The 27,994-nt window shown below is 52.2% G+C and overlaps 2 protein-coding genes across 4 annotated transcripts in view; one reads left to right on the forward strand and one right to left on the reverse strand.

The window, feature by feature from the left end:
- ABR (ABR activator of RhoGEF and GTPase) overlaps nucleotides 1-20,909 on the forward strand; it is a 185,427-nt gene extending 164,518 nt beyond the window's left edge. For all 3 annotated transcript variants that reach the window (XM_063108925.1, XM_063108927.1, XM_063108926.1), the window contains 7 exons: nucleotides 11,545-11,604; nucleotides 11,886-11,995; nucleotides 12,640-12,779; nucleotides 13,971-14,105; nucleotides 14,951-15,056; nucleotides 17,450-17,597; nucleotides 18,253-20,909. In XM_063108925.1, coding sequence (XP_062964995.1) covers nucleotides 11,545-11,604; nucleotides 11,886-11,995; nucleotides 12,640-12,779; nucleotides 13,971-14,105; nucleotides 14,951-15,056; nucleotides 17,450-17,597; nucleotides 18,253-18,342 — 789 coding nt within the window. In that variant the 3' untranslated portion in view covers nucleotides 18,343-20,909. The remainder of the gene's footprint in view (nucleotides 1-11,544; nucleotides 11,605-11,885; nucleotides 11,996-12,639; nucleotides 12,780-13,970; nucleotides 14,106-14,950; nucleotides 15,057-17,449; nucleotides 17,598-18,252) is intronic.
- A 2,091-nt stretch (nucleotides 20,910-23,000) lies between these two features.
- On the reverse strand, nucleotides 23,001-27,607 carry TIMM22 (translocase of inner mitochondrial membrane 22). Its single transcript, XM_063112579.1, has 4 exons — nucleotides 27,339-27,607; nucleotides 25,637-25,833; nucleotides 24,988-25,060; nucleotides 23,001-23,612 (listed from the first exon to the last, which is right to left on the reverse strand). The coding sequence occupies exons 1-4, from the start codon at nucleotides 27,574-27,576 to the stop codon at nucleotides 23,536-23,538; spliced, it is 585 nt and encodes a 194-aa protein (XP_062968649.1). The 5' UTR covers nucleotides 27,577-27,607; the 3' UTR covers nucleotides 23,001-23,535.
- Nucleotides 27,608-27,994: the final 387 nt, after the last annotated feature.

Raw genomic sequence — 27,994 nt, forward strand, 5'->3', positions numbered from 1 at the left:
CTAGGCAGGGCAGCAACTTGAGCTGTCCTGCATTGGCCCTTGTGTCACCTTCAGCCTCCCTGGGGACCAGGCTAGCAGAGCTCTGCTGGCCCCAGCTGCTACCAGAGCCCTCTTGTGTTGAGGCAGCATGGAGCCATCCCCGCCCTGCAACTCCTCCTCAGCCCCTGCTGAGGCCCACAGACACCAGCCCGAAGCTCACCATCCATTTCCAAACCTCAAGATTGGCGAGAAACTGACCCAGCAGGTTCCTGGCCCAGTGCTACCAAAACAGAGCCTTTCCAGTCTACCTGCCCTTTTCAGGGAGGTGCCTGGCAGTTAGGGGACCATTTCTAAACCCTGAAGTCCCAGACTTTCAGTTTTCCTTTCCCTGTGCATTTGTGGATGGCAAAACTGAGTAGCCACTTTAGGAATTCTTCAGTTTGCCTCTGGTGGTGTCTGATGGTGATCTCTGGGCAAGGCTGGCAGACCCGCCAGGCACTGGGCTGCTGAGCTGGTTGGCATCAGTGCAACTGCAGGGTGGCTCTGGCACTTAGATGCTCTGTGTGGCGGGTGATTCAGTCCCCTAGCACAGGCTGTGTGACAAAACGTGTCAGTGTCATGGACGTAGTGTCTGCACTGTGGGTGACAGAGAGCTATCCACCCTGCTGTACCTGCCTTGCTGCTGTAGGTGAGTAGGCAGCATTGTGGACCAGGCCCTCTGTCCCCTTTCCTTTCCATGGTCATATTAACTAACCCTACTAAGCCCCGTCCCCCCCTTATTTATTTTTCCCCCAGTGTAGCAGGCTCACTGCCAGGCTGAGGGGCCAGGATTAGGCAGCTGTTGAGGTGGGGTGGGGGAAGGGTGCCAGGTACTGCCCGGCTTGGCAGGAGGGATTGTCTCATTAACTCCTCGTTAACTTTGTCCTAAGGATTTGCTCTTGTGAATGCGGGATACACTTGTGGTCTTCTTGCTCCCATTTAACTAAAGATTCATTAAAGACTGGGGGTGGGGGAAGGAGACTGACTTATCTGGAGACCAGGTGCTGGGGCTGAAGAATCTATTCAGACGGAAAGGTCCTAGTATGGAAATCAAGCCTTTGAAATAGTGCGGGGACTCTGGTCCCAAGAGTCTGCTGTTGCTGGGGGAGGCAGGGACCACTGGGGCTCTCACCATTGGAGCCCAGTGGGGGAGGAGTTATGGTTGGGTTGTTCTTGTCCCCAAGGAGAGTTCTGGGGCTGAAGCCTCATTCCAGCCCCTGACTTGGCAGTTGGTTTGTTCTGCAAGTGTTTAGCAGAGGAGACACGTGGCATCTGGGTTTGTGGGTTCTGCCAGTGCTCTCAGTGTTTAATCTCACGTTGCTACTTTCCTTTTCCTTTTCTTTGCCTCAAATCACACTCAAGTAGGCCAGGTTCAGTGCCTTGCTCTTCCTCCTGTCCTGCCTGCTTCTAGATTCTTAGGTTGAACTTTAGAGGGGAAGGGGCTGAAGGAGGAATCCCATTCCTAACCCCTGAAGTGTCTAAAAATTTTAACAGGGTCACTCGTGGGAGCCATTGAGAGGCTAAGAGGGCCCAAAGTGAGGCCAGGCCAAAAGCATTTGTCTGGTGGGTAAATTGAGTTAAAGATGCTCTTGACCCAGACCAGGCCAGATAACTGGCTGGGGGGTGGGGACTCAGGCTGAACTGGAAGGGTCCAGGGTCATGGAGGATTGTTGAGGACAGCTTCTGATGACCTTGTCTCTGCTTTGAGGGGTTGCCACGTGGCTCTGAGAATGCCCTGCTTCCAAAGAGCTTCTCTCAAGAAGCTGGAGGCTAGTGTTGCTAAGCCTCAGAGTGAGTCCACCTGTTCTGTGATGTGGTTTGCTCCCCCTGCTTGTAGAGAGGGTCATCGTGTTACCTGAGGAAGGACAGGATGGGTAACCGCCTTTGGGCCACTTGTCTGGGGACCTTAGGCTCAAGACAGCCTTAGAAGAGGGTCCCTTTGTCAGCTTGATTGCCACCACAGGACAGCTCATAGCCCCTGCCAGAGTCTGTTACTTAATCTGACAGTTCTTCCTAACAGCACCAGGTATGCAAACTGTGTGCACATTCCCGGAGGCTGGGTCAGCCATTCACTGGCTGTTCCTGCCATTGAGGGTACAAGGGTGCTGTGTACAAGATACAGGTGTGTCTTGTGTTCATTTACTTTATTTCATAATCCAGCTCTGGGCATCAAGAGAGATCTCAAAACATTATGCACTAGAAATCTATCCAGGCCTTGGCTGCCCACCGCTCTGCCCTGCCACCTTCCTCCTCATTTGCCAGAGGGAAGAAATCAGCATCCTGTGTCTTCACCATTCACACGCCCACCCACACCCCCACAGTGATCCCTCCACTGTAGACGAGAGACTGTAGCACCTCCCCTAGGGCTGGGGACCCTGCTGCCAGCCAACTGCCTCCTGGGTGTCTGTGGGTCCGGATTGTGGCCAGGCTGGTTTGGGGGTTGGAAGCGGGAATAGGGTGACTCCCCTGCATTCCTACAGCCACTGTGCTTCCCACAGCACTTCCTTACCCCCCAGAGCAAGAAGGCCTTGCTCCTGGGGGCACACGGGCTATCTCCTGATTCTGCAGAGCAGGAATCCTCAACTCTGAGAATATGGGGAAGGTTATGCAGCCCCCACCCAGACACAGAGCCACCCACATGCCCCAAGGTAGGAACCCCTGCTCTAAGTGAACTTGGCACCTGGGGAGGTTAAAAGGGCATTGGCCTCTCCAACATCTCTGCAGTCCACAGACAGCCTGGCTGGTCAGCTACACTGGGCTTGGTGCCCAGCTTTTGGATGGCCTGGACAAGGGAGAGGTGAGTCTGCCACCCGAGGTGGTTCCTGAAAGGCCAAAGCTGCCTAAGCCCAGTGTTGGCAGTGAGGCCCCAGGCCCAGAAGGGCAGGCATTTTGGACAGAGCTGAGGAACTTCTGCAGGTGTTGGTTTGGGGAGTTGCCAGGTGTTGGTCGAGGGGCACTAGTCTGGAAAAACCCAGTCGTCTGCTGCTTGGCCTTGCTGGCTGCCCACGTTGTTGGGAGCTGGCCAGCAGGTGCTGCTTCAGCTTCCTTTTCCTTGTCAAATCATGCTGGGGGCAGGAAGGGTATTTGTGTCCTGACAACTTCTTAGCACCTTAGGGGAACACACAGCCCCCCCATACCTGGGACCTGCCTGCCCAATCCCCAGGAGAAGGCCACCGTCAGTCCTGGATTCCAGGGAGCTTTAGATGAAGGCCTGTTGTCCCGGGACTGTAGAATGGGCTCTGGAAAGGTGGGAAGTGGCCATGGAAGCTGCTCTTGGGCTTCTTCTGCAGAGAGGCTGGGAGGACCCTGGGATCCACACAGAGGTTCCTCAGCCCTGCTTAGAATGAGAGACAGTGGATCTTGCTCCTGAACCAGAAGCTGGAACATCCCTGTCCTGGACAGTGACCCCAAACATGCTGGTGCCTCAGATGGGCACAGCCAGAGCAGGAGCATCCACTGTCCCCCCTATCAGATGCCCGATGCCTCATCTTCGCTCAGGGGGCCTTCTCCTTGGGGCACCCCAGCCCTCGGGCTCATGTGGCACAGGGTGCCAGAGAAGGAGGGCACCAGGCTGGTATGATTTAAGAGGTTTCATTTTTCTAGTCCTGGATCTATGGTTTTAATTTGCTGTGTGACCTTGGGCGATCTGTTTCCCTCTCTGGTCTCTGGCGTCAGTACAATGAAGGAGCCGAACAGGATGATCTCCTAGAATCCAGTTCATGTGATGATCTTGGCCGTGTCTCAGAATTCCTATTCCTAAGCCTTAAACCCTCAGCATGCTGGGAGAGTCTGGGTGGGAGAAGTCACAGGGCTGCCCCTGGGCCAAGGCCAGCCATTTACTGAGCACAGGAGAAGAGAGGCAAGCAGGAGTGTGGGCTTCCTGACCCCTGTCCTGAGGGAGCCCTGGTGGCAGGACATTGCCGGCTCCATTCCTCACACCCCAGCAAGTCCATCTGGTCAGGAATGTGGATGGGCACCTTCCTGTGCTGGGCACACAGCCAGGAGTGGGGAGAGGTGCACAGGGCAGGCAAGGCCCTGCCTCCTGGTACTTTCTGTCTCTAGGAGGAGACAGTCACTAAATATGATCATTTCAGGTCAAATGACTGCTATGAAGAAGGTGAAATTGGGTAATTGATTAGAGACTAAGGGGGAGGGAAAGGCCTGCTTGACGAGGTCATTTTTTAGCCAAGATGCTGATGACAAGAAGGATCCGGCCTTGAAAAATACAGGGATTGTGCATTCCAGGCAAAGGTACCAGCAGGGTAAAAACTCTGAGGCAGGTGTGTTCAGAGGCAGACAGGGTGCGTGGAGAGTGCAGGAGATGACACTGGACAAGGGGCGGCGGCCGGATCACAAAGGGCCTTGCAGGCCATGACGGGGAGGTTGACCTTTAGTCTATGTGCACAAGAGTTTAAACAGTTTCAGTGGTGATGGTAGGTTTTAAGCTCGTACTGAGTACCGGGGTCATCCTCAGCCCTTGATGTAGGTTAGGTGATGACCTTCAAAGTACGCGCTATGATCATTCACACCACTTACATATGAGGAAACTGAGGCTCACACCCAGATGAGGTCACATGAGTCACTAAGCACAGGCCATGCCACCTGCTTTACATGGCCTCCAGGGAGGAGGCCCAGAGCCCCCTCAAGCCTTGTGGCTGTTCCTCAGTTGTCCACTCGTCTGGGTGGGTTGGGGCTGCGTGCCCTGACTGGGCTTCTGGAGGCACAGGGTCCCACCCATCAGCCTTGTGTGTGGTACCCAACCAAGCGTCATAGACATGGGCGCCCCAGTTGCTTTTGATGGTGCCTGGTGAAGGCGAGACGCAGAGCGGGTATACGGCTTGTGGGGAGTTCACTCAGAGCTGGCCCGAGTGGTGGAATTGCTGGTGCCCTCATTTTTACTCACGGCAGGCTCTGTGCCCAGAAAGAGCTCCTGGCCTGGGCAAGAGGATGAAGTCACTTTCACAGGACTTTTATCATTCTTACCAAACCACTCCAAGCCCACGGGGTTGCTGAGGGCTGCCTCTGTGTTGCTTTGGCCCTGACCAGTTCCTTTTTTCATGAGTGACCCACTGCCCCTGCCCTTGCTAGCCTGGTGCCCCCAACGTGGCCCTGAGCTTGGACAAGGCCAACTTCCTGGCTGTTAGTTTATAGCCTAGTTCTGGGGTGAACTCTCCAGGCGGCCTGGGGCAGGGAAGGAGGTGGTGGGTGGGCAGCTGTGGGGGAGATGTGCTGACCTTGGGGGCCTCTGGAAGTAGCCCAGGTTTGAGTTTTGTCCGCTTCTCCTCAAGGTCAGCCATGCCAAGTCCGAGAGCTAAAAGTGTGGTGCGCACAGGGCAGGCTGAGCTGCTGGAATGAGAGTGCTGGGGAGGTTGGTTGCTGGGCAGGTTGCAGTGGGTGCTAAGAGGCTGACCTGGCTTCAATAAAAGCCTCATTCAGAACTGCTGAGCCCCTTCCATATGTGGGCCTCGGAGACTTCAAGTTCTTGGCAGGGGGAAGGGAGACACACTCAGGCAGAGTGGCCTCAACTGGGTGCCTCGCAATACAGAGTCAGCTGGCCTGGTGTTGGTGGGTGAACCCTGGCCCCCTATGGGGATCCCGGCTGGCCCTGCTGTGCCTCTCCCTTCAGGGTGAGAGCTGGAGAGGCAGAGCTTGACCTTAGGGTGGGGGTGCCAGGACACTGGGAAGATGAGGTGACAGTTTACTGAGCCTGCCCCTGGCCTCCCCCAACCCCACTGCTGAGCTGGAAGCCAGGGTGTAGGCCCTGGCCACCCCTCCCTCTCCTCCCGGCTGCTCTCTGATTCTCAGAGCAGCCACGTTGACAGAGTCCTTAGTACCCTCCCCAAGGGAGAAGAGGCGGACTCCTGGCAGCTCCTGTTCCTCCCGTTGCCAGCCCTACCATGCCTCTCACGCCTGTGGTCTGTCCTAGTGACAGGCTGGCTTTTGGACCCAGCCCTGAGTGTGTGGCTGCATTTGGGGGAGGAAAAGGAAGCCAGTCCAGGCCCGCCATCGTGGCCACCAGCCTGGGAGCCACAGGAAACATGCCCACCATCAGACAGGACATCTGGCTCAGGGCCTGGTGTCCATGGCCCGTGGCAGGCCTGCCCAGAAACACTCCCAGGCAGCGCTCCCTCCTGTTCAGTGCCCTGTCCAGGGCCAACTTTATTGAGGTCCTTCTTGAGTCACTTCCTGATGTCCCTGTTCTGCTGTTTGAGGTGACAGTGCAGTAGACTGATTGAATGCCCTTGTTGTTAAAAGGCACTTAGTTTTTATTACCCTCTCAAATCGACTCTGGACTTCGAGGGAAGTCCACCCACCTTCAAGGCAGGGCCAGAATGCCAGGCCTCAGCTCACGAGGCTGAGGGTAGAGCAGAGCCAGAGTGGAGGCCAGGGAAGGGCAGCCCCGGGGTGGGAAGGCAGGCCCCGGGCAGAGGGCAGGGGTGTGCTGGGAGCAGAGCTCCTGGGGCCTCTGGCTCCTGTGCTGTGGAAATGACAGAGTGGGGTAATAAGGGAAGGTTCAGCCTTCAGAGGTGGGGCTACAGGGCTGGAGGAGAGGAGACGGAGGCTGGGGAACCTGTGGGGCCCCCAGTGAATATTGTTTTCAGGGTCCCTATCTTCCAGTGAGCCCCATGTTGCATCCCAGAGTAATGCTCACTGAAGTGGCTCCTTCTGACTGTTTATCCCCAGCTGCCCACAGACGAGGCCACCAAAGGCCCCTTATTGTGGACTAAAGGACCCATATAAGGGCTGGTGGTGACAGAAATCATCCCCAGGAGACTTTCGGGTGAGCTGTGTGGTTGCAGGAGTGTGGTATAGTGGAAAGAGTGTGGCCTGCGGTCAGAAGGACCTAGGTTTGAACGTGGCTCTGTCAACTACAAGGGAGCAGGAATAGGAGACCGTGATGGTGAGAGGGGCCCAAACTCGCTGGGTGCCTCCTAAATGCCGAGCACTGGCAGGCCCTCATAGCAGACAGAAGGACAGGTGATGGGGTCCCCTGCCCCAGGCTGGTGAGAGACAGAGAGGAAAGGTTAGGACTCTCAGTGGGGGTCCCCAAGGACATTCCTGAAACCCAGCTCTGGAGGACACTGCCCACCCTTGGAGCCTCAAATCCTCTCACCCTCCTGCAAGATCACTTTGGTGCTTCCTGTCCTAGAAATGAGGCCACTTGGTCCAGAAAGGTGAGGTGGCCTCTCCCAACCACCTGCAGGGGACCCAGTGCTCTCCTAGACATTAACCCAAAGGTTCGGGAGAGATCTGAATGTGTAGCCACGATTCAGTGGCTAAATGCAAAGACAAGGAGAAAATAGTTGAGCTGCTGTCAGTGGCAGTGTTGTGGCCCAGATGTTCATAACTTTCCTCAAGATGTTTTGTGGCCCATTTCTGTCTCCTGTCTGTGCCCCCTCGAGGGAGCCCCGCCACACATATCTTACCTGTGGTGGAAGGAGGTACCCTTGGTGGGCCTCCCCAGCCTGGCCCTATGGAAGCCCCGTCTGTCTCCCTCCTTCAGGTGATGTGAAGTCTCCCAGGTACCTGCTTCCTGGGGCCCATGCGTGGCACCTGTCTGCCGGGACTAGAGGGTGAGCAGTCAGGTGTTCCTGACTGTCCACTGACATCTGGGGCTGGTTCCTCCACCCTGAGCACTAAACTAACGAGGAAATAGCAGAGTCCACATTTCCCAGGGGTTATAAATAGCCACAGCGGTTCAGGCAGCATCATTTCTCTGGAAAATGTCCCATGTCCTTCTCCACTCCCCACCCTCCCTTCTCTGTATTTAAATGACATCCCGAAATAGATTTGGTTTCTGAAGGCTGCTGGCCTCCTGGGAGAAAGCATCATTGCTAGGGTGCCGAGAGGCTGGGCAGACCTTCCTGAGTGGGGACCAGGACATCACCTGCAGCAAGGACCAGGAAGATGGCAGGGGTAGGGATTCACAGCGAAACAAGAAAGTGGCACCTTACCCAGGCCTGGTCTCAGAATGACTGGAGCATGTGACAGCAGCAAGTGCACCTGGCAGGCTGCAGAGGGGCGGGAGCTTAGTGTAGCAGGAAGACAGGATCTGAAGATCCTGTGGCCTGGGGTATCCAGGAAGGTTTTCTGGAGTAGGCAGGGCTAGAACTGGGCCTTAGCATCAGGAATTGCTTTTTCTTGCTACTTGGCAGCTGGAACAGAAGCGAGGAGGAGGGAGGGAACAGAAGGACTGTACGGGAGGTGGCCTGCCAGCACCCAGGTCTGCCTGCTCAGCAGACCACATTCCAGGAGGCCTGATGTCTTTCTGGGTAAATAACGGTAACAGCAGCTGCTGTTGTTGCTGAGATGTGCGGGTGCCAGGTTAGGTATTTTGCACGTTATCTTGCAGCTTTAGCAGAGAGGGTGAGTTAGGGAGACTGGATTTCATACGCCAGGTCTCACTTCCTAGTTGTATGGCCCTGGGCAAGTTCCTCATACTCTTTAAGCCTCAATGTTCTCATCTGTAAAATGGGAGCTGCTGTGAAGGCTTAAACCTCACAGGTTTGTTACAATAATTAACTGAGATGCCGTATGTAAAGAGCTTGTCGTAGTGTCAGACTTATAGGATGTGCTCAAAATATGCCAGTTGCTGTTACATCTTCCATAACAACCAGATGAGGTAGGTACAGACACCCCCATGAGGAAGGAGGTTTAACAAGGTTAAACGCTTGCCCAAATTCACACAATTGGATGGAAGACCCAGATCAGCCTGGCTGCAGTCCCTGCACTGTCCCCACTCAGGCTGTGTCCAGATGCTACAGCAGGACTCAGGGAGGGCCCACTGGCTCAGTCCTTAGCAGCAGCCAGGGGGTGCCAGGTCATGGGAGGCTTGGGCAGGGGAGAGGCTTTAGGTAAATTCAGTCAGGTGCCAGGGCCATGGAATTGGCCGGAGTCTTATTCTGAGAGCCCTGCCTTCAAAAGGATTGTTACTTCAGAATGTATCACCAAAAGGTAGCATCTGCCTCAGTCAGTTGACAAAGAACAGTTAAGATCTCTCTACCTGGTTTGGCCACTGCTGGCAGAGCTAGGGGTAGTCCCAGGACCTGTGTCCAAGACCCAGTGGTGGGGAGGGGATGTAGGAACTGCAAGGGGCAGCCCGTGCTATAGATCCTAGGAGGGTCTGGGACACAAAGATGTTTAGAGGGGAGGGAGGTTTCAGGAAAGTGAGGCCAAAGTTGGGGCTTCCTTTAGGACCCAGGACGAGCTGTGGCCTCAAGCCTTCAGAGATAGGGAGCCTGGGCAGAAGCCAGGCTGGTGACCACCTCAAGCTTCCCTGTGTTTGAGGAGGTACTAGGGACAGTGGTTCTCCCCAAGGGGTGCTTGGTTCTCTCAACACCACTCTGTCCAGTTCCGTCCCTCCTCTGGGCAGGAACTGACTGCTGAAGCTGGGCCTGGGCCACAGCTGGCCTGAATGCAGGGCCCCGAGTGAGCCCAGTGCAGACCGCAGATCTAGGTTTCCTCCTGAGGTGGCTGTTGGAGGAGCAGCGTGCAGACTATGGCACACATACCCCTGGTGGTGGGTGCGCAGAGCCTTTCCCAGGGCTATGTGGGCAGGGACAGTTTTAAGGAAATCAGCTTACAGAGCCTCAACTACCACAGGTGTTATTTCCAAAAAGCGATCTGCCTGAAAGGCCCAAGGCTCAGCGTGGGGGCTTGGCCCAGGACTCTCGGACCTCCTGGGTGGTGAACAGAGGGGCCTTAGAATGTTGGTGTAGGTGTCGAGAAAGTAAGAGACTCAAATAGCTGGTTACAAAGTCTTTCCAAAGTCAGGTGCTATCCAGTTCTTTGCCTTCCACAAAGCTGATGGAGGGCCTTGTTGTCAGCTGAGAAATCATTTAAAAAATAACGTGGAAAACATTTAAAGAATCACATAAAATCGCTATAATAAAACTCTTCTCGGCCCCGTCTATTATTTATATGAGCAAATGTTCATCATTTACATCCTTTAAAACAAAACCAAAAAAATGAACAGAATTGGTGCTAACCTCCACTTGACTCTAGCAAAAAATAAGAAATACTCACATAGTACATCAACTAAAACAGACAAAATGTCCCCCACATCTCATTAAGAGATACAGTTCCACCAAAATGTTTGATAGTGTACTACTAATCATGGTAATTATCCATAATATGTTTTGAATGTTCAGAAACTTGTGGTCTGAGGAAATTTTTCACTTCAATTTATAGATATTTTTGTGAAAGCAAAATATGTGGTGATTAATAAAAGACTTGAAAATATGAAAATATAAGTTAGGACAAACGTCTTTAGCAGAAATGGAATAGAAACCTACATCCAAGGAGAAAAAGCAGGATTTCTGCATGGGAAAAAAGAGCTTGTTGATATATTTTTTAAATGGACGATGGTGGGTATCAAATCACTATGATATTTAGATTTCAGTGAATACATTTAAAAGAATAACAGTTTTATTTTAAGATGACAATATTTAGATTATTTTGGAAATTATGTTCTTTGCAGGTATTTAAGCTTGTCAGGGAAATGTTCAGATGTTAACATAAAAATGTGCCAGGGAGTTAGTACATAGTTTCTATTTTGGCGGGGAGTGGGGAGGGAGTTGCTCCCAGGTAAGGGGATGCAATCAAAATTATTTTGTGGGGCCTTATTTTGAAGGCCACCAAGTTAGAGAAATGGAGTCCTTAACAGTCCCCTGCGAGTGATGCTCCTGACTCCCCCCCACCCCGCCCGGCATCTGCACCTCCATGGAGCTCCAGCCAAAGTCTGGGGACCTCCCCTACAGAGAGTGTTTGTTTATTTGGGAGTCAACTGCCTAACCCAACTTATCTCACTAAATCTTCACTACAAGCCAGTGAGGCAGGTCTGTTACTGGCTGCTATGTATCGTTGAAAAAACGGAGGCTCGGCGAGGTTAAAATTGGCCCAAGGTCCCATTCCGGAAGCGGCAGAGGCGGGATTCAAACTCAGGCAGCCTGACTCCTGAGAACGGATTCCTCACCTGCACGCTGCGCTGCCTCCTGTCCAACACGTCCATGTGCACGGGAGGGGCGAGTGTCTTTCCTTTTGTGAACCTAAGTTTCTGGATCTGTGAGATGGGGTGGCAATACCTAACTCACAGGGCAGTGGTCAGGAGTAAATGAGATGTGGTGGGCAAAAGTGCCTAACAGAATGTGCCCACCCCTGGGCCGAGCCCGTGGCGCACTCGGTAGAGTGCTGCGCTGGGAGTGCGGCGACGCTCCCGCCGCGGGTTCGGATCCTATATAGGAATGACCAGTGCACTCACTGGCTGAGTGCCGGTCACGAAAAAACGACAAAAAAAAGAATGTGCCCACCCCTTCATAGGGTGGGGGTCCTCCACTAACCAGGGTCACCCTGCAGGGTTGATTTGGAGATAAGCATCAGGCGCCCCCCCCACCCTCATTAGTCCTGCCCTCCTGACCACATAGCTGTCTGGTGAGTAGTTACCGACCAGCAGCAGGGACAGGTCTGGCCTGTCTCTGGGCTGCCACCTCTCCTTCACATGCATTCTCTCTCTCTTTTTCTCTGCAGTTGGACCCACAAACTGTGGAGACCAAGAACTGGCACACGGATGTGATTGAGATGAATGGGGTGAGCTTAGAGAGACAGGAAATATCTGCGCAGCGGGTGGGCAGCCCTGCCTTCTGCTTTTCTCAGCGTCCTGTGCTGCCTCTACCTCTCCTAGCCCAGTCCCCCCGTCATCTGCCCACACCCTTCCCATGCCATCATGGAGGTGTTCAGGGAGCCCTGGGTGTGGAGGTAGCCTCTGTTTGCAGACCTAGGGAGGGGGACCCTGTGTTCTAGGGGGCGTTCCTCAGGCACTCATGCCCTGGGGCCCTTGCACCAGCCTCACCCCCACCCCTCCCAACCAGATCAAGGTGGAATTCTCCATGAAGTTCACCAGCCGAGATATGAGCCTAAAGAGGACCCCGTCCAAAAAGCAGACTGGTGTCTTCGGTGTGAAGATCAGCGTGGTGACTAAGTAGGTGCTGCCTCCGGTGTCCAGTGCTGGCATCCACGCCTGGGTCCCCACTGGCCCCTGCTCCCAGCCCTCTCTGCCTGCTCCCAGCACCTCATCAGTCACTCCAGGTTCAATAGTCACAGACGGCCAGTGTGCAGGCCATAAGTGACCCACTGAGCTGTGTTCTCTGCTCTCACAATGCTTTGGAAATAAGCCAGCATTTAAACATGGGAAGATTTCACAGCTGGGAGCCCATGTGTTGGCTCGACAGCAACAAGCTGGAATCCAAGGAGTGGCCGCCCCTCAGGAAAGGACATTTGTCCTTCAGCTCAGCACTACCCCTCTCTAGCCTGTGTCCCCCAACCTGGCCCACCTCCCTCATTCAGGTTACCCGCTGGGCCCCCCACAGGCATTTGAAGCTGAGGGAACAGTCTTTCCTGAGTCTTTGGGCTTATCTCCCAGGACTTTCTCCTGCATGTGTCCCTGCTGTCCCTTGGGTGGGCTGGGGTGGCCGGCCTCTTTCTCAGTCCTTTCCCTGCCCCCACACCTGATCCCAGAGGTGAGAACTCTCCACGGCCTAGGCGTGCGGGGGTGAGGTGGCCACAGTGGGGCTGCCATCGGAGGCCTCCTTCCACCCCACCCTCCCCTCACCCCCTTGCCCCCAGGCGGGAGCGCTCCAAGGTACCCTACATCGTCCGGCAGTGTGTGGAAGAGGTGGAGAAAAGGGGCATTGAGGAGGTTGGCATCTACCGGATATCAGGGGTGGCCACGGACATCCAGGCGCTGAAGGCTGTCTTTGATGCCAGTGAGTCTGGGAGGCCCAGCCTGGGCAGGAGGGGTGTCTGGGTGGGCTCATGTGGCAGGAGAGAGTTCAGTGGAACCAGGAGGCTTTCTCCCTGGAGAGGCCTGGGCTCACCCATGGCAGAAGAGCCTTAGTCTGTGACCTGCAGTCCACCATGGCATGGAGTGGACCATTATGAGTCCCCATGGCTAGCGCCTTTTCTGCATTTTCTCAGGCATTCCCCCGCCCCCCAAGCCCTTATCTACTGCTACAGATAAGACTGAAGAAGCTCAGAGAGGACAAGTCACTTGTCCAGGATTACCCAGCTTATAGGTTTTGTGTTCCTGGCTTTCTTGCTACCTCCTGGGTGCTTAGTGGGCTGCAGGGAAATTAAAGAGCTTTGAACCTAGGCTTGCTGGCTCTTGCCTCCCTCTGCTTTCTCCAGAGCCTCGGGTGCCCTTTGGAGCACATCTTCCTTGTATAAACTCCTCAGTGGTAGGGCCTGATCTTTCTGGTTTCTTCTTGCCCCATCCTGCTGGTTCAGGCTGCAGCAGCAGCAGCATACCCAACAGACAAGAAACCTGAATTGGCCAGGCCGTGATGATCTCACATGGAGCCGAGAGGGGCCCAGTGGGGGAGCTTGGGGCAGAAGACAGAACAAGCGTCTGGGATCGTGCTGGCATATGGCTCCTCTGTGCGACCAAAGCCTTAGCTTTGTTGGGACTTTTTTTTTTTTTTTGGTGGCTGGCCAGTACAGGGATCCAAACCCTGGACCCTGATGTTATCAGCACTTTGCTCTAACCAAATGAGCTAACCAGCCAGCCCCAGAACATGATTTTAGGTGTGAAAAATGTGCGGTGCCTTCCAGAGAGGGGCTGGAAGGAGGGCACGTGCCACGTGGAGTGAACGTGGCTCTGGAGCTCTGGGTAACAGGTCATGTGCCCTCCTGTTCCCTGGGAAGCAACAGCAGACAGACTCCAGCCTGTCTGTCCCTGATCTCCTCACCCCCAACTGACAGAGCTGAGTCACAGACACCTGTGGGCACTGCCTACGTCTTGCCTCTCTCAGGGAAACCAGAACCAGAAACATTGTGGGTGGGGGTCTGTCTCAGAACGGACATGGGGATGGAACAGGGCTACCCACCCAGCTGAGGGCTGCCAGGAACAGAGGGATGACTCAGGCTAGCAGCCCCTGACCTCGCCTCCTCCACTACAGATAACAAGGACATCCTTCTGATGCTGAGTGACATGGACATCAATGCCATTGCTGGTACCCTCAAGCTGTACTTCCGGGAACTGCCTGAGCCCCTCCTCACAGACCGACTTTACCCAGCCTTCATGGAGGGCATCGGTGAGGCTCCTGGGGGTCCTGAGGGCTGGGCTGGGCTGGGCTGAGCCAGACCACCCTGACCAGCAAAGTAAGAGCAAGAGAAGATACCTGTGGCTTCCTTGCAGCCTGATCTTCCCACTGCACCGGGAAGGCGAGGTGTGGCCTGCTGGACCCTCCCACCTGCCTCTCTTCCCTCCTTTCCCCATGGGCAGCCCTCTGTGCTTCCTACTTGGACACTGGCCTCCTTGCTTGTCAGAAGCTGGCATCCCAGAGCCAAGGAGGAGGCAGGTTCAAACCAGGGCTCACTAGAGATGGTTGTGCTGAGCCTTCCAGAAGGACCACCCTCCTGTCTCCACACCTGTGCCAATGGCCCTGGCCCACAGGCCTCCTGCCTGCACCCACCTGGGCACAGCCCTCCTGCCTACTCTTCATCTAGGGCTTCGGCCCCGCTGGGTAGTAAGGAGCCCACAGAAGGCTGCTCGCCCCCTTGCACCAGTGTCAGGTGATTGTGAGTGAGCAGATGTCACGTCACTGGCAGCACGTGTCACCACTGACTTCAACTTAGCCGTCCAGACCGGGGGTGGGAAATGGCACCAGCAGCAAAGGCCGTGCAGTGAGGGGAAGGTAGGGGCTGCTTCCCACCAGCCTGCCTCTGGCTGAGTTAGCAGTCGTGCTGTGGCCTCCCTGAAGAACCAGCTGCCAACAACCCACCCAAACACCAGGCCCTTGCCTGCAGGATCTGCTCTCCTGAACACCTGGCAGCCTGGGCTCTCCCTCAGGGTCCCACAGCCCCACGATCAGGGAGCTCTGTCTAGGGATTCCTGCCCCAGAAGCCGAGCCCTGCCCTAGCCCCTCTCTCCCCACAGCCCTGTCAGACCCTGCTGCCAAGGAAAACTGCATGATGCACCTCCTCCGCTCCCTGCCCGACCCCAACCTCATCACCTTCCTCTTCCTGCTGGAACACTTGAAAAGGTAACGGGGAGGGGCCCAGGGTGGGACAGGGAAGCCCGGGCTGCCCGAGTAGGGAGCATGTCCTGCTGTGGTGCCAGCCTCAGCCCCTCCTCACGGGTGCTGGCCACTGTTGGGCCATCCACAGCAGGGTGAGAGTTGGCTTTTCAACTTCTTGCACTTGCATTCTTCTGTTCTGAGCAATACTTGGGTCCTAATAGCAACCTCAGATATTGGCCATGAAATACCTAGAATGGCAGGGCTAGAGCCAAGGACAGTAGACAGACTTTACAATCAGTAGGTCCCAACCTATCAGTGGTTCATTCAATCAATTTAGCATCTTTTAAATGAAATAGAATAGACAGCATCAGGGTACACTACAAGCAGTACGCTTAAGTGTCGGTTCGTTCAGTTACATATAGACGTGTTCTGGGTTACAACATAAAAAGTGTGCTCATAATTGTGGGTTAGTCAAAAAAAGTTTGGAACCCACTGGTCTTGGCCCACACTTCATTTAACAGATAGAGAAATTGAGTCCCCAAGCCCAGCAGGGACTTGCATGGGTTAGCAGCAGATCTGTCTTTAGAACCCACATCTTCCAAATCCTAAGTTAAGATTTTTTTCACCTTCCCTTTACCCCTTCTTGTCAGGTCAAACTGGGACCTGCTAAAGTTGATGCCTGCAGCAAAGTTCAGAATTGAAACTGGCCCTGAAGGTGTCCTCAGCACTCACTTTTGAGCCCAGGCCTGAGTGGGGAGAGAAGTTACTGGGCACCCTTTAAATCCACTTGCCCCCCAGGACCAAGGCGTTCCCTCCCTCCCCCCAAAGGGGGCTTCTCTGTGGACCAGTTCCTCCCTGAGCTCAGCCTCACCCTAGGCCCCAGCATCCCACTGCAGCTCAGCCAGGCCAGGCTCGGGAGAGCCCGCAGAGACCTGGACGCGCCTGGGACTGGTGTCTTGTTTTTCCCATTATGAGACATTTTCCCTCTGGTTTGGCCAGGACCAAAGCCCTAACCAATTCCCAAATAGTTTGGCGAGCTTTGTGGGGAGGACACACGGAGGAGGAGTGGGAAGGGAAAATTCATTAGGTTTTCCACCCTGGGAACTGGGCACAGTCTGTTCCCACATCTGGGCCCGGCTGGGTGTGTGTGTGTGTGTGTGTGTGTGTGTGTTTGTGTGATCTGGGTGTGTGTGTGTGTGTGTGAGATCTGGGTGTGTGTGTGTGTGGTGTGAGGGGCGTGTGTGTGTTGTGTGTGTGGTGTCTGCGTGTGTGTGTGGTGTGTGTGTGTGTGTGTGTGTGTGTGTGTGTGTGTGTGTGGTGTGAGGGGCCGGCCCCGCTGCACAGCTGCCTGCTGGCATTGCAATGTTTGTCTGCCCGTTTCCAAAGTAGTCAGCAAGCACGTCTGTGGCTCTTGCCCAGAGGGTGGGAATGATGGTGTCGAGGGGTGGGCTGGGAGGCACTGCTCGGGGCGGGTGGGTCTCAGCCCCAGAAACAGTTCCTAGGACTGGGGGAGGCTCAGAGCCTCTCTGATGTGTGTGGTGATACTGGGCCTGCCTGGACTCCAGCCACAGATGGCAGCTCCTGCTGTCACTCAGGGGAAGGATCTACAGAGCATCTGGCCTGTTATGTAAGAGAAGCAGGGGAAGATCCAAAGGGAGGCAAGTCGGGGTCCCGTGAGGCAGACCCTTCTGGAAAGACATGGAAGGAAAGCCCTTGGGCTCTATCTGGGATTAAGTCTGCTCCTGCCACAGCACAGCAGGCAGAGCCTTAGGTCATAGTTAGCAACTGCCTCTGGGGTTCCAGGCCCTCCTGCCCTTTCTCCGACTGCCCCAGCCACTGTGACTCTTCCTCTGGGCTACTTATCGACTGTCCAATGATGGGTAAATAGCAGAGTGGTTAAGATCATGGGTTCTGAAGGTGGACTGCCCAGATTCAAATCCCAGCTCTACCACTTGCTAGCTGTGTGACCTTGGGCAAGTTACTTAACCTCTGTATTTCGGTTTCTTCATCCCTACAGTGGGGATGATGACAGCAGTACCTACTGCAAAGGATTGTGATGAGTATGAATTATAGGGAAAGTTCTTAGAACAGTAATATCATTATCTGCAAAGCAAGGGAGTTGGAGTTGATATCTGTGGGTGCTTGTGGCTCTGGCACTTTAATATCAGTTCAGGGGGTGTCCCAGAAGCTGGGAACCTGTTATAATAATATACTGGGACATAGCTGGGGCATTGGTCCCTTGGCTTAGTCCCATCCCACCGGGAGGTCTCTCCCTTCAGGAGGGGAGGCTTCCTCTTCCAGGACCACCTTCCAGGAGTCCTTACGGGAGTTCCTATAGCTAAGGCCAAGGGTGCTGGAGCTCCAAGTGGCTGCTGGGGAATGAATTCTTTCTTTTCCTCCTCTCCCCTCCATCTCAGGGTTGCTGAGAAGGAGCCCGTCAACAAAATGTCACTTCACAACCTGGCTACCGTATTTGGCCCCACGTTACTGAGACCCTCAGAAGTGGAGAGCAAAGCACACCTCACGTCAGCTGCAGACATCTGGTCCCATGATGTCATGGCACAGGTACCACCAGCACTGCCCAGGCCATGGCCGGCGGAGGGGTGAGACAAGCCCCCCAGTGGTAGAGAGAGCAGTTCAGCGTCCCCACACTTCTCTCCTCCTGGGCAGCTGGGTTGATAGTCTGTAGGATGTCACCCGAGAGGCAGGGCTGTGGACAGTCTTGCCCCTCCCAGGCCAAAACAAAGTATTTGAGCCTAGACGGGCCCAGAGAATTCCTGGAAGTGCCTCAATCTCAGAAAGCTAGTCCAAGGATAGAGGAAAATTCTAGAGGCCTTGTCCTCATGTGTGGGAGCTCTTGGGTTGCTTCTGGGGTCAGGAGGCTTCCCTGGGATACTGGCAAGACCCAGGGAAGGGGCCAGTGTGAGGCAGGGCTGCCAAACCAAAGCCGACTTCAGGATCGGGTTGGAAGCTTATGACTTAAGCGGGGGAAGTGGCCCCAGGCTCCCCCACCCTCTGCCCTGCAGCGCCCTCTACTGCTGCAAATGGGCAGACACACCTGGGCTTCCAAGAAAGGGGAGGTGGCAAGAGCCAGCCTGGGGAGTGTGAGGGGGCAACCCAGCCTTGACCCCAGCCCAGGGATCATTTCTTCTCAGCAGATCAGATGAGGAGGGCCAGGAGGACAAGGACCCCAGACTCAGTCTCCCCTCTCTCCCCACAGGTCCAGGTCCTCCTCTACTACCTGCAGCACCCCCCCATTTCCTTCGCAGAACTGAAGCGGAACACACTGTACTTCTCCACTGATGTGTAGCCCGAGGCGGGGGTGGCTGTGGGGGGTGGCCAGGGCCAGCCTCTCCAGCTGGGGGCCCAACTGACTTGAAAGACTGCAATAGAAAACTCCCAAACTCAGCACTCCAGACTCCAAGGGAAGCCAACTTCCAAGAACTGGAATATGTGCAACTTTTGTGCCACCTTGTACAAAGCCAGCTGACCAGCCCCCAGCCTCACCTCCGCACCCTGGGCTCCTGCCCTCCGTACCTCTAGTTGTGTCTAATGCTCCATGCTGTTCGGGATTTGTTTTATATATATTTGTTCTGCAGAAAAGGTAGTGACCGACCTGGTATGGGCACACTGACAGCCTGCTTTGTTCTTTCATTTCCTCCAACACTTTCTTTCCTCCAGAGTCCAGTCCAAGGGCTTTTATTTTGTGCGGTGCAACTGCTGCCAGCTTCTCCTCTCTTGGCCCTGTTCCCAGACTGCTGTCTCCTGGCAGCCTCCCCTCGGTTTTCCTCTACCCTCTTCCTTCCAGCCTGCCTACATGCATGTGCAGCCTTGGTTTTCGCTCCATCACCTTGAAAGTCCTGAAGAGGCCTGGGTGGCAGCAGCAGTGGGCCTGTCTGATGCTGCCATTTGCTGCCACCAGCCCTCTTCTTGCTCTCCGCCTGTGGAAGCACACCCGCTCTTCCTTGCTGCCTGTGCAAATGTTGGACAAGGAGACAGACTCACTCTAATCCTCAGCACAGAGTTGGAGAGCTGATTTCTGGAATTTTCCATTTGAGAATCTCCATTTTTGGGGTTTATCTGTTCTGTCTCCTGCCTACCAGTGAGGCATCTTTGATTGTTTCTTCTACTGCTTTTCAGTTCCTTTTCTCCTGGTGTTTCCTTTGAGTGTACAGATTCACAAAAAGTGACCTGCTATCAAGATAGCCAGTAGGTCAGGAAGGAATCTGTGGGTGTGGGAGAGTCAGGCTGCTGAGGAAACAAGACAGGTTGATCAGTCAGACGAGTGCCATGCAGCGCTCGTTGTGGGGGGAAGCAGCTTTGAGTAGCAAGGAGTTGTAATGGCTTTTCTAACGGAGCTGAACTTCCTGGAGGGCAACTGAGATGGCTGAAGCAGGTGTCCAGAAACAGGCAGGTCCCCTCCAGGAGGCTGGCATCTCACGTACCTCGTGGTACTTTTGCCTTAGATTTTACACACATTTTCCACAGCTGAGCACTGCCACGGGGCAGCCCCATTGCCACGTGTGCTCCAGGGCCTGGAAAAGGAAGGTGCACAGCCCAGCGGTAGCCAGCCATCATGGTGCTGCCCCCTACCCCGTCCCAGCATCTAGATGCAGCCTTTTCGGTGAACTCTGGGAAACACCAGAAGTTGGGGAGGATGAGGGATCACAGGCACCTGCCTCTCTCGGAACTGGGGTTTACTGGGGGCCCTCCTTGTTGTCACTCTATTCCAGAGTAGGGGATCAGCAGGTTCCCTCCCCAACTTTGAGACCCATTGCTCAGGACTGGAAAGGAGTGAGATATATTCCCAAAGCGCAGTTCCCACCTGAGCAGTGGCTGTTGGTCAGTGGCAGTTAGCCTGGGAGGGCAGACACTCCTACCTACAGGGGCTTGAGCTACAGCACAGCTCCCTGGACCTTCTGGCAGAGAGTAGATTCTGGGCCATCAGGACTGGGGAGAACAGCTCCCATTGTGTATGCTCAGGGCTGAGTCTTAAAGAAGGGTTTGCTGGCCCTAAAGCTGTTGTGCTTGCTCAGGCAGGGCCCTTTCTCATCCTGTTTATATTTGTTGCCTTCAGCAGAACGGTACACATTCTGTGCATGTTGGAGGAAAGAAATGCCTAAAAGGAAAGAAATTCTGACTACCCAGCTGCCTAATAGCAGCTTAGCAAGAAGCCCCACTCCCTGGGACAGGAGGTGGGGAAAGGATGCCACTTGAGCCTAAAGATCGCAGCACCTGAACATTCCTGAAGTATCTGCTTGGCACTCAGGTGGTGTGTGGCATGGACAGTTCTTGCTTGCTTCCAAAGGGATTGACAGGAATGAGTTAGGGCCTAACTACAGAAAGTTACAGCCAAAAATGGGTGCTCTGACTTCCCCAAAGCAAGGAATGTTTGCTTCTCAGCATCAGGTAGCTACTGCACCCCCAAGCTTGCTTAGGCAGGATAGGAGGAAGGCTGCAAAGGCCGATTTATGCAAAAGGTTCATAATATTTATAATTCTACCCCCAGAGTGGGGAGGGGAGGGTGCCAGACCTGGACTAAGCTGCCACAAGGAAAATACCCGGTGGGTTCTCCTGAGGGACAGGGACTATGCAGCCCAGAACCCCATTACTGTGCCCAGCAGGGTGGGCTGTGCCAACATGAGCCCAGGAGACAGGCTACAGAAATCCCAGGTATGCCTGTCCTTGCTGGGCAATGGCTGAGGGTTGCCAGTTTTTGCTGATACAGGTAAGATGGGACCCTTCCTTAATATTTGACTTTAATAAGTTGGTAAGGATATATCTTTTTTTTAATCTATGTTCTGTTTCAACTTATGTAGATTATTATAAATTGATGTAAACCATGTGAGAGAAAAATGTTAATAAAAAAAAAATGCGAAGCCCCAACATTTGCACAAACTCAGCCCTGTGGTGTGGATGTTTGTGTTCTCAGTAGTCCAGGGAAGACCACAAATCTAAATATTTAACTCTTCCAGCTGCATCCAGATGTGAGTTTCCAGGAATCTATTTACCTAGTTAACTCCCCTTGAGCCTTCCCTTTGGCCTGTGGGGACTGGGGCAGAATTTGCAGGGGAGGTGAGCTCATGTTCTCTCCTTCCTCTTCAAGGCCTCCAGGTCAACTGCCAGCCAGGCTGCTTCTGCTCTCCACCTGCATTTCCTGCTACAGTTCCTTGCACAAATGTACAAATGTCCTATCAGGGACCGGGCCATCAATATGCCTCGGAGAGATAGGAAGTTGTCCATTGGAAAGGAAGCTTTTTATTTTACATAAACTTTTCTCTGCGTTTTCTTGGAAGTAGCATGTCTTTGGGGCAGCGCTTTGCTCTAATCTTGTTGGAGAATCTGGATCCCCAGAGGCCAGAGGCTCCTTTTGAGAGAGCTAATGGGGTTACTATAGGCTCCCACCAGCCTAAGCCAGTGGACACTGAGTTTATTCTGAAGATCAAGAACAGATGTCTCTGAAAATTGCTGTTTGGTTTATGAGCTCATACGGGTTCTCTAGCCATCTCAAACAGGAAACTATTCATCTCGTCTCTTCATTGAATAGTCAGTGTGGACAATGCTTGGCTTACTGAACTAAGGGCTACTGAGAGCTCAGGGCTCATCTTTTCCAAGGTAGAATTTCCTGCATTTGCTCCCACATTCTAGACCAGCTAGAAGAAGATCCCAGGCATCCCAGTATTTTGACAGGTACAAATAGGAATGTCTGACTGCCCTTGCTTCAAAGTGCTTATAGGTGGGATATATACGGTGACAGTAGAGAAAACACTCCTAAATTTATTCTCAGAGCTCTGGGGAATGCTCCAACTGGCCTAGAAGCAATGGCTGGATGGACATTATATAGAATTCACTACAGAAGGACATGATCCCTTGCGCTAGCGCACATTCATTCCAAGGAAACAGAAGACATGGTCAGAGGAAGGTGTTACCAGCTGGCTCTGACATCATCACTCACAGACAAATGTGCACTCAGGATGATACCTGGCATTTAAACTGAGTCTGAATTCTGGTTAGAGAAGGGTGGGCTAGAAGACAGCAGATAAGGAAGAGAGCAAAAAAAAGAAAAGGTGGAGGAGTTACTGTACAGTAGAAAAAAGACGACCCAGGAATTACACTGCCCCCCCAAGCCTACCTGCCCGCCTCTGCTCCCCAGGGGCAAAAGCCCAAGTTCATCAACCATCTCTCCAGCAAAGCACCCAGAGTGCATCAGTGGTGGAGCCCAATTGTGAAAGGCTATTTTTTTTGCCTGTGGCACACAATGAGGCCAAGCTGCTGTCAGAAAAAGACCACGAGGTCAAGTCAAAAACGTAACATTTTAAAATAAAACCAAAAAACCCACTGATACAAGAGAACAAGGGTAGGCATGAATAGCCCCTCAGTAACTTCTTTTTTTTTTTTTTTTGTCGTTTTTTTTTTTTTTCGTGACCGGCACTCAGCCAATGAGTGCACTGGTCAGTCCTATATAGAATCCGAACCCGCGGCGGGAGCGTCGCCGCGCTCCCAGCGCAGCACTCTACCAGGTGCGCCACGGGCTCGGCCCAGTAACTTCTGATCTTAGCCAGTAGCTGCTGAGACTGACTCACCAGGATGACCTTAGCAGGATCCTTCCCACACGTGTCCTTGAGCTGGTCCTGGTCCAATAGTCAGATCACAAAACCAATGCGTGGTTTGGCAAACTGAAAACATGCCTGTCAGGCAGCCCACTGGAGGGTTTTTTAAAGAAGGCCAATATGGCTTACACATGGAATTTCAATGCATCCTAGGAAGGGAATAGGCTGGGCTTTTGGGACAGGTCTTGGCTGATGTAATAATCTTGGTGAGGATGACACAGTCCTCTACAAACCCTGAGAAGCTAACATTCCCAGACTTCTCAGGAACATTCTCCCTCTCCCTTTGGATGTCCAATCATTGGGTCACCTGGCACCATTTTGGGGAATTGAGGAATTTGAAAATAAAAATAAACCAATCTTTTAAACTGTAATATAAATATATATATTTTAACAAGGATGGCAGAACCCTAAACAAACAAACTGACATAATTGGTTGGATAGCATAAATTTACCTTGCCCTGCCCTGGTATGTGAGATGGACAGTTGCATGGCATTCAAAGCAGAACAGCTTCCTGGGAATGTGTAAAGATGCTGCCACCTCTGCACCCACAGCACCAAACAACCTCTAGGGCAAGACATGGTCAGGAATGAACCTTTGTGTAGCTGAATTCCTGCAAGTCAACACATTGTCCTCTGATCTGCTCTAAGGAAAGAATCTGGCATGGCACATCTCCTGTGAAGCCTGGCTGGAGTCCAGCAGCAGCAGAGAGTGTGGCTGCTCCAAAGGCTGGATGCAGACAGCAGCCAACTGTCAACTCACAACACCAACTAAATGAGGGGAAACAAATGTCTTCAGTCCCTGAAGCAACTGCCCTGGAGCAGTGCAGAAACTGTCATCTAAAGAGCAGCTCTGATCCTTGGCTGGCGATGTCCTTCCTCACAGGATATTGCTCTCACCGTAAGTAATAATCAATTGCAGCAGAGAAAGCAGCAAAGCCTCCACAACCAATGGCTCCAGCCTTTAAGCCAGCTGTAAAGCAAACAGAAATAACATTACCTGTGGTGACAGATGCTGGGTCAGGATGCATTCACGAAAAGTTTGCACACCCACAAACGTAAAACCAGCTTAAGCGTTCTAAGTCATTCAACCTATCACAGCTCTGTAAGACTTCAATGAAGTGATGTATATGGTCTAATCCAATGTGGTTTATCTAACTGTACATTTGTTTAGCTTTTCTCATTCAAAGAATTAATATTTCCAATCTTAAGGAAATAGTCCCTCACAGGCAGGAAACTGGTTAAGAGAACCAGCCCTTGGAATCAAATGAAAGCATATGGCCTTTTACCCTGATTTGTTTATGGAATAAATTCCTGGGAAGGTGATCAAAGCAGTCCTAGAGGGAGCCAACTTCCCCAAGAGGCCCTGACAAGGCTGAGCAATGGGAAGACCAAAAAAGAAGTTACTCTATCAATTACAAAAGGCTGTTTGAAGAGCAAAAGCAGGCTTTCATGACGGCAAATCATCTTGACTCTTAGAAGATGAGAAAACTGGCTTTTTGCTCTGGTTAAGTCAGGGCGTGACAGATGGAGAATGGCCTAGCAGTAGATACTGCTTTTAGGAAAGCCAAGTCACAGAGGCCCTACATTGCACACTCTCGATGGACATGCCAACAGGGAGAAATGGCAGGGAACAGGTTTGTTACTTCGCTGTTCACGGCTGAAAATCTAACATTTCTATACTATCTGTACTTAGCATTCAATGGGAAGAAATCTAAGAATTTCCAACTGCAAAAAGATATTACCATTATAATTTATATATAAAATTAAAACTGCCAATTGTATAGAATTATTAAGTTCGACATAGCCTGCCACACGGACAAATGGGATACCCAGGGCTGAATGGACCTAGCTATGCTTCTGTACTATCCTACATACCAACACATTCCAGGGATTACTCATTGGGAGAAGGCTTTTTGATATATTAAATATGGGGACAAGTCTTTTTTCTAAGATAGATTTAGATCAGTGGTTCTTACCTGCGGGTGATTTGCCCCCCAGGAGACTTTTGGCAACATATGGAGACACTTTTAGTTATCACAATTGAAGGGCTGCTACTAGCATCTGGTGGATGCAGGACAGGGATGCTGTTAAACACCTTACAATGCCCTGGAGAGACCCAACTCCAGAAAAGATTTATCTGGTCCAAAATGTCAATAGTGCCAAGGATGAGAAACTCATCTAGATACTAGCAAGTTTCCAAAACTGAGTTAACAGAAGCAAACATGATTTATTTGTCAGAAGGGAAGAATATCAGATGTCCCTGGAACATTCATATGTTTGGAAATGTCAACTTCAGCACGTTGTCTAAGGCCACAAGGAAAACCATTCAAGAGTTGTTTACTAACCTCTGAAACCAATGGCTCCTCCAGTGATGCAGCCACTAATGACACTGTTCTTCCAATCTGATTTTCCCCGGTACTGTGGGTGGAGAAATGCAGTTTAGAGCCAAAGAAACAAGCCAAACAAGACAATTGAGGAAAAAAACACAAGGTTTCTAGCTGGCTAACATAGTCCCTCCCCAAAGGCAACCTAATCTTTTTTGAAAGTATAGTCCCTAAAATTTGTATGTGTTCATAGATGCTTCCTGCAGGGGGCACCAGAGCGCTGAAACCAAGTCCAGAATTTGAGAAGTAATCAAAATTTCTTCCAGGGTTCTGCAGTAAGTCTCATTAACTTCTGGGGCTGGCCAGTTAGCTCAGTTGGTTACAGCATGGTGATAATACCAATGTCCAGGGTTTGGTCCCAATGTTGGCCAGCCGCCAAAATAAGAAAAAAAGATCTCATTAACTTCTATAAAAGGTAAAAAAAAAAAAAAAAAAAAAATGCAAGCACACATCATAAACACACAAAGTTTACATTAGGGACTATTTTATGGAACTTCAATCTAGAACATATCTGTTTCTGATCTGCTTTATAATAACATCAAGAGCATTTCTCTTTAACAGTCGTGAGATGGCAGCAGGCAAGGATTTCTAAGAAGGCAGAAACACTTACAGATTCTACCAAACACTCAGTACAAGAAAACATGGCGCCCACAATGGCAAAATTTTTAGCATAGGACATTCCTCTCTGCCCCATGTCTTTAAGAACTTCTTTTGCAGTCGGCGTACGGTAAGGATCCTTAGGGTCAAAGCCTACGTTGGTATCGATGCCAGCAGTAAACACCCCAAATGCACCTCCCAAGACAAATCCTAGAAATAAACAGATGAAGATTTCTTTGGTATGTTTTCTGGATTACTGCATTGGGATTATACTAAAAGACAAGCTTTTGGGTGGCCACCAGTGCAGAGGTCACCTCCCTCTTGCCACTCAAACTCTCCACTTGCCTGGTTTCCAGATTATACAATCTGGGGTCTATTGTTATTTCTTTTTGGGAGAGGGGGCGGCTGGTGGTGCAGGGATCTGAACCCTTGACCTTGGTGTTATCAGCATCACCCTCTAACTGAGCCAGCTAATCAGCCAGCCCTGGGGTCTATCTTGTTGACAGCATCTTCTGTCTCCTCTTGGATTTCTGCCTCCTTTATTTCCTAACATTCCTCAAGATTCTATCTTTAACCCTCTGTTTTCCCTATCTCTCTCCTATGTAAACCAGCCCCCCTTAAGTTCAGCTATCACTTTTGCAAATGTCTCCCTTGACCATGATGACATTCATAATAGTCATTTAGTAAGCGCCATGTGCCAAATACTTTATACTCACTGCCTCATTTAGTCTTCACTATAACCCTAGATGGTCTTCCTAGCCACAGATTTTTCTTTCCTTCACCACACTCCATCCTGATTCATCTTGTTCATTACTTGCTACTCTTTTTTTAAAAAATCAATTACTGCCCTAATGCCTATAAGCAAAAAGCCCAAATCCCCACTCCACCCCAGGTTGAAATGACATCTCTTCCTCTTTGTCTACCTGCATTTTCTCCATCCTTCAAGACACAGCTCCAATCTTATCTCTTCTATGGTTTCCCCAATCAAAAAAGATCTTTCTTCTTTCTACTATACTTCACTTTTTAAATTTGTCCTCTCCCTATATTCACTTTTTAAATATCTTTCATTCTCAATGAGACAAACTCATCCTTAAATGTGGTCAACCTCTTTACCCTGCACACAGGAAGGCCGCTGTGTATTCTCAAGTCCTCAAAAGGTTTAAGGAAAAAAATGTCAAATCCAGACTTCTTTCCCCCTTGCTCTCGCAGCTGTCTAGTCACACTGGCCTTTCAGTTTCTCAAACCTCAAGCCAGATCCTGCCTTAAGGATCTCTGCATTTGCAGTTCTCTTTGTCTGCAGTACTATTCTGCCAGGTTCTTTCTCAACATTCTTCTCTATAGTAAAATATTAGCTTCAGGAGAGCAAGGCTCTTGTCTTTCTCACCCTGTATTCCCACCGCCTGGCACATGATAGTTGCTTAGAAACACTGTTGAATGAATGATTATTTAAGAGAATGAACGAAAGAATGAATGAAGCCAATTATTTTATAAGCTCCAGGTCCCGGCCATAGTACCGACTCTCTGATCCAATTTCCACAGCGAAAGCTGACGTTAGGGGCAGGAGTCTTTGCCCGAGTTGGCTGAACGACGCAGGGGTGTAGTCAAGGTCGAGGCCCACGGGTCCCTCGCCTCCCAGGGGCGTGGTCTTCTTGGCAGAGGACCCCACTGTCGTCCAAGCCCTCAGCCTCCCGAGGGCCCCACTCGCCTCGCCTCACCTCCCACGCAGGCCAGCGCTGCCTTGAAAGCGCAGCTCTCCATCGCCTTCTCGATCATCTTCTGCTCCTCACTCTTGGCCGGACTCGGGATCCCGCCCAGGCTCCCAGGCTCCAGGAGACGGGGCTGACGCTTGTCACCCACCAGGTATTGCAGAAGAAGGCTGTACTGCAACGGGGCTTCGGCGGAACCCGCCGCCTCAGGAGCGGACGCCCCGGCATTGGGAGCAGCCGCCGCCATGACAGTCGCTCCCCAAGCAACCGTCGCGCCCTTCTTCCCACAGCAGATTCCACAAGCTTCGGGTTAGGGCCCTGAGAGGCTAACCACGGGGCCGCCACAGCAGATTCGCCACATCGAGGAAACTGCGGAAGCAAAAGTCGGCCTCGGCACACCCGGCGGGAGAGCTATCCTGTTTTCCAAAAGCCTCTTGTAAAAACTGGATCAGGCTGGTGTAGTCTTCCCCATGGCACAGGCAAACAAGATTCAGATTCACCAGAAAACGCCCTGGTCTCTGGGGCTACAGCGTGGTGCCTGCCGGGACTTGTAGTTCTCATCGGAACACCCCAACTACACTTCCCAGGAAGCCTTGCGCGTGCTCTCGCCCCACGCTCACAAGAGGCGGAAGAGGATCGCTGCACACCCGCGAGGCTGCAGTGCG

The sequence above is a fragment of the Cynocephalus volans genome, chromosome 10 (assembly GCF_027409185.1).
Source record: "Cynocephalus volans isolate mCynVol1 chromosome 10, mCynVol1.pri, whole genome shotgun sequence".
NCBI lineage: Eukaryota > Metazoa > Chordata > Mammalia > Dermoptera > Cynocephalidae > Cynocephalus > Cynocephalus volans.

What these genes read in the sequence shown, in the direction of transcription:
- TIMM22 (XM_063112579.1), bottom strand. Translation starts at nt 27,576, where the DNA reads ATGGCGGCGGCTGCTCCCAATGCCGGGGCGTCCGCTCCTGAGGCGGCG. An exon ending in AGCGCTGGCCTGCGTGGGAG is followed by an intron (nt 25,834 to 27,338) that starts GTGAGGCGAGGC and finishes GTTTATTTCTAG; the next exon opens with GATTTGTCTTGGGAGGTGCA. An exon ending in CTGAGTGTTTGGTAGAATCT is followed by an intron (nt 25,061 to 25,636) that starts GTAAGTGTTTCT and finishes CTCCACCCACAG; the next exon opens with TACCGGGGAAAATCAGATTG.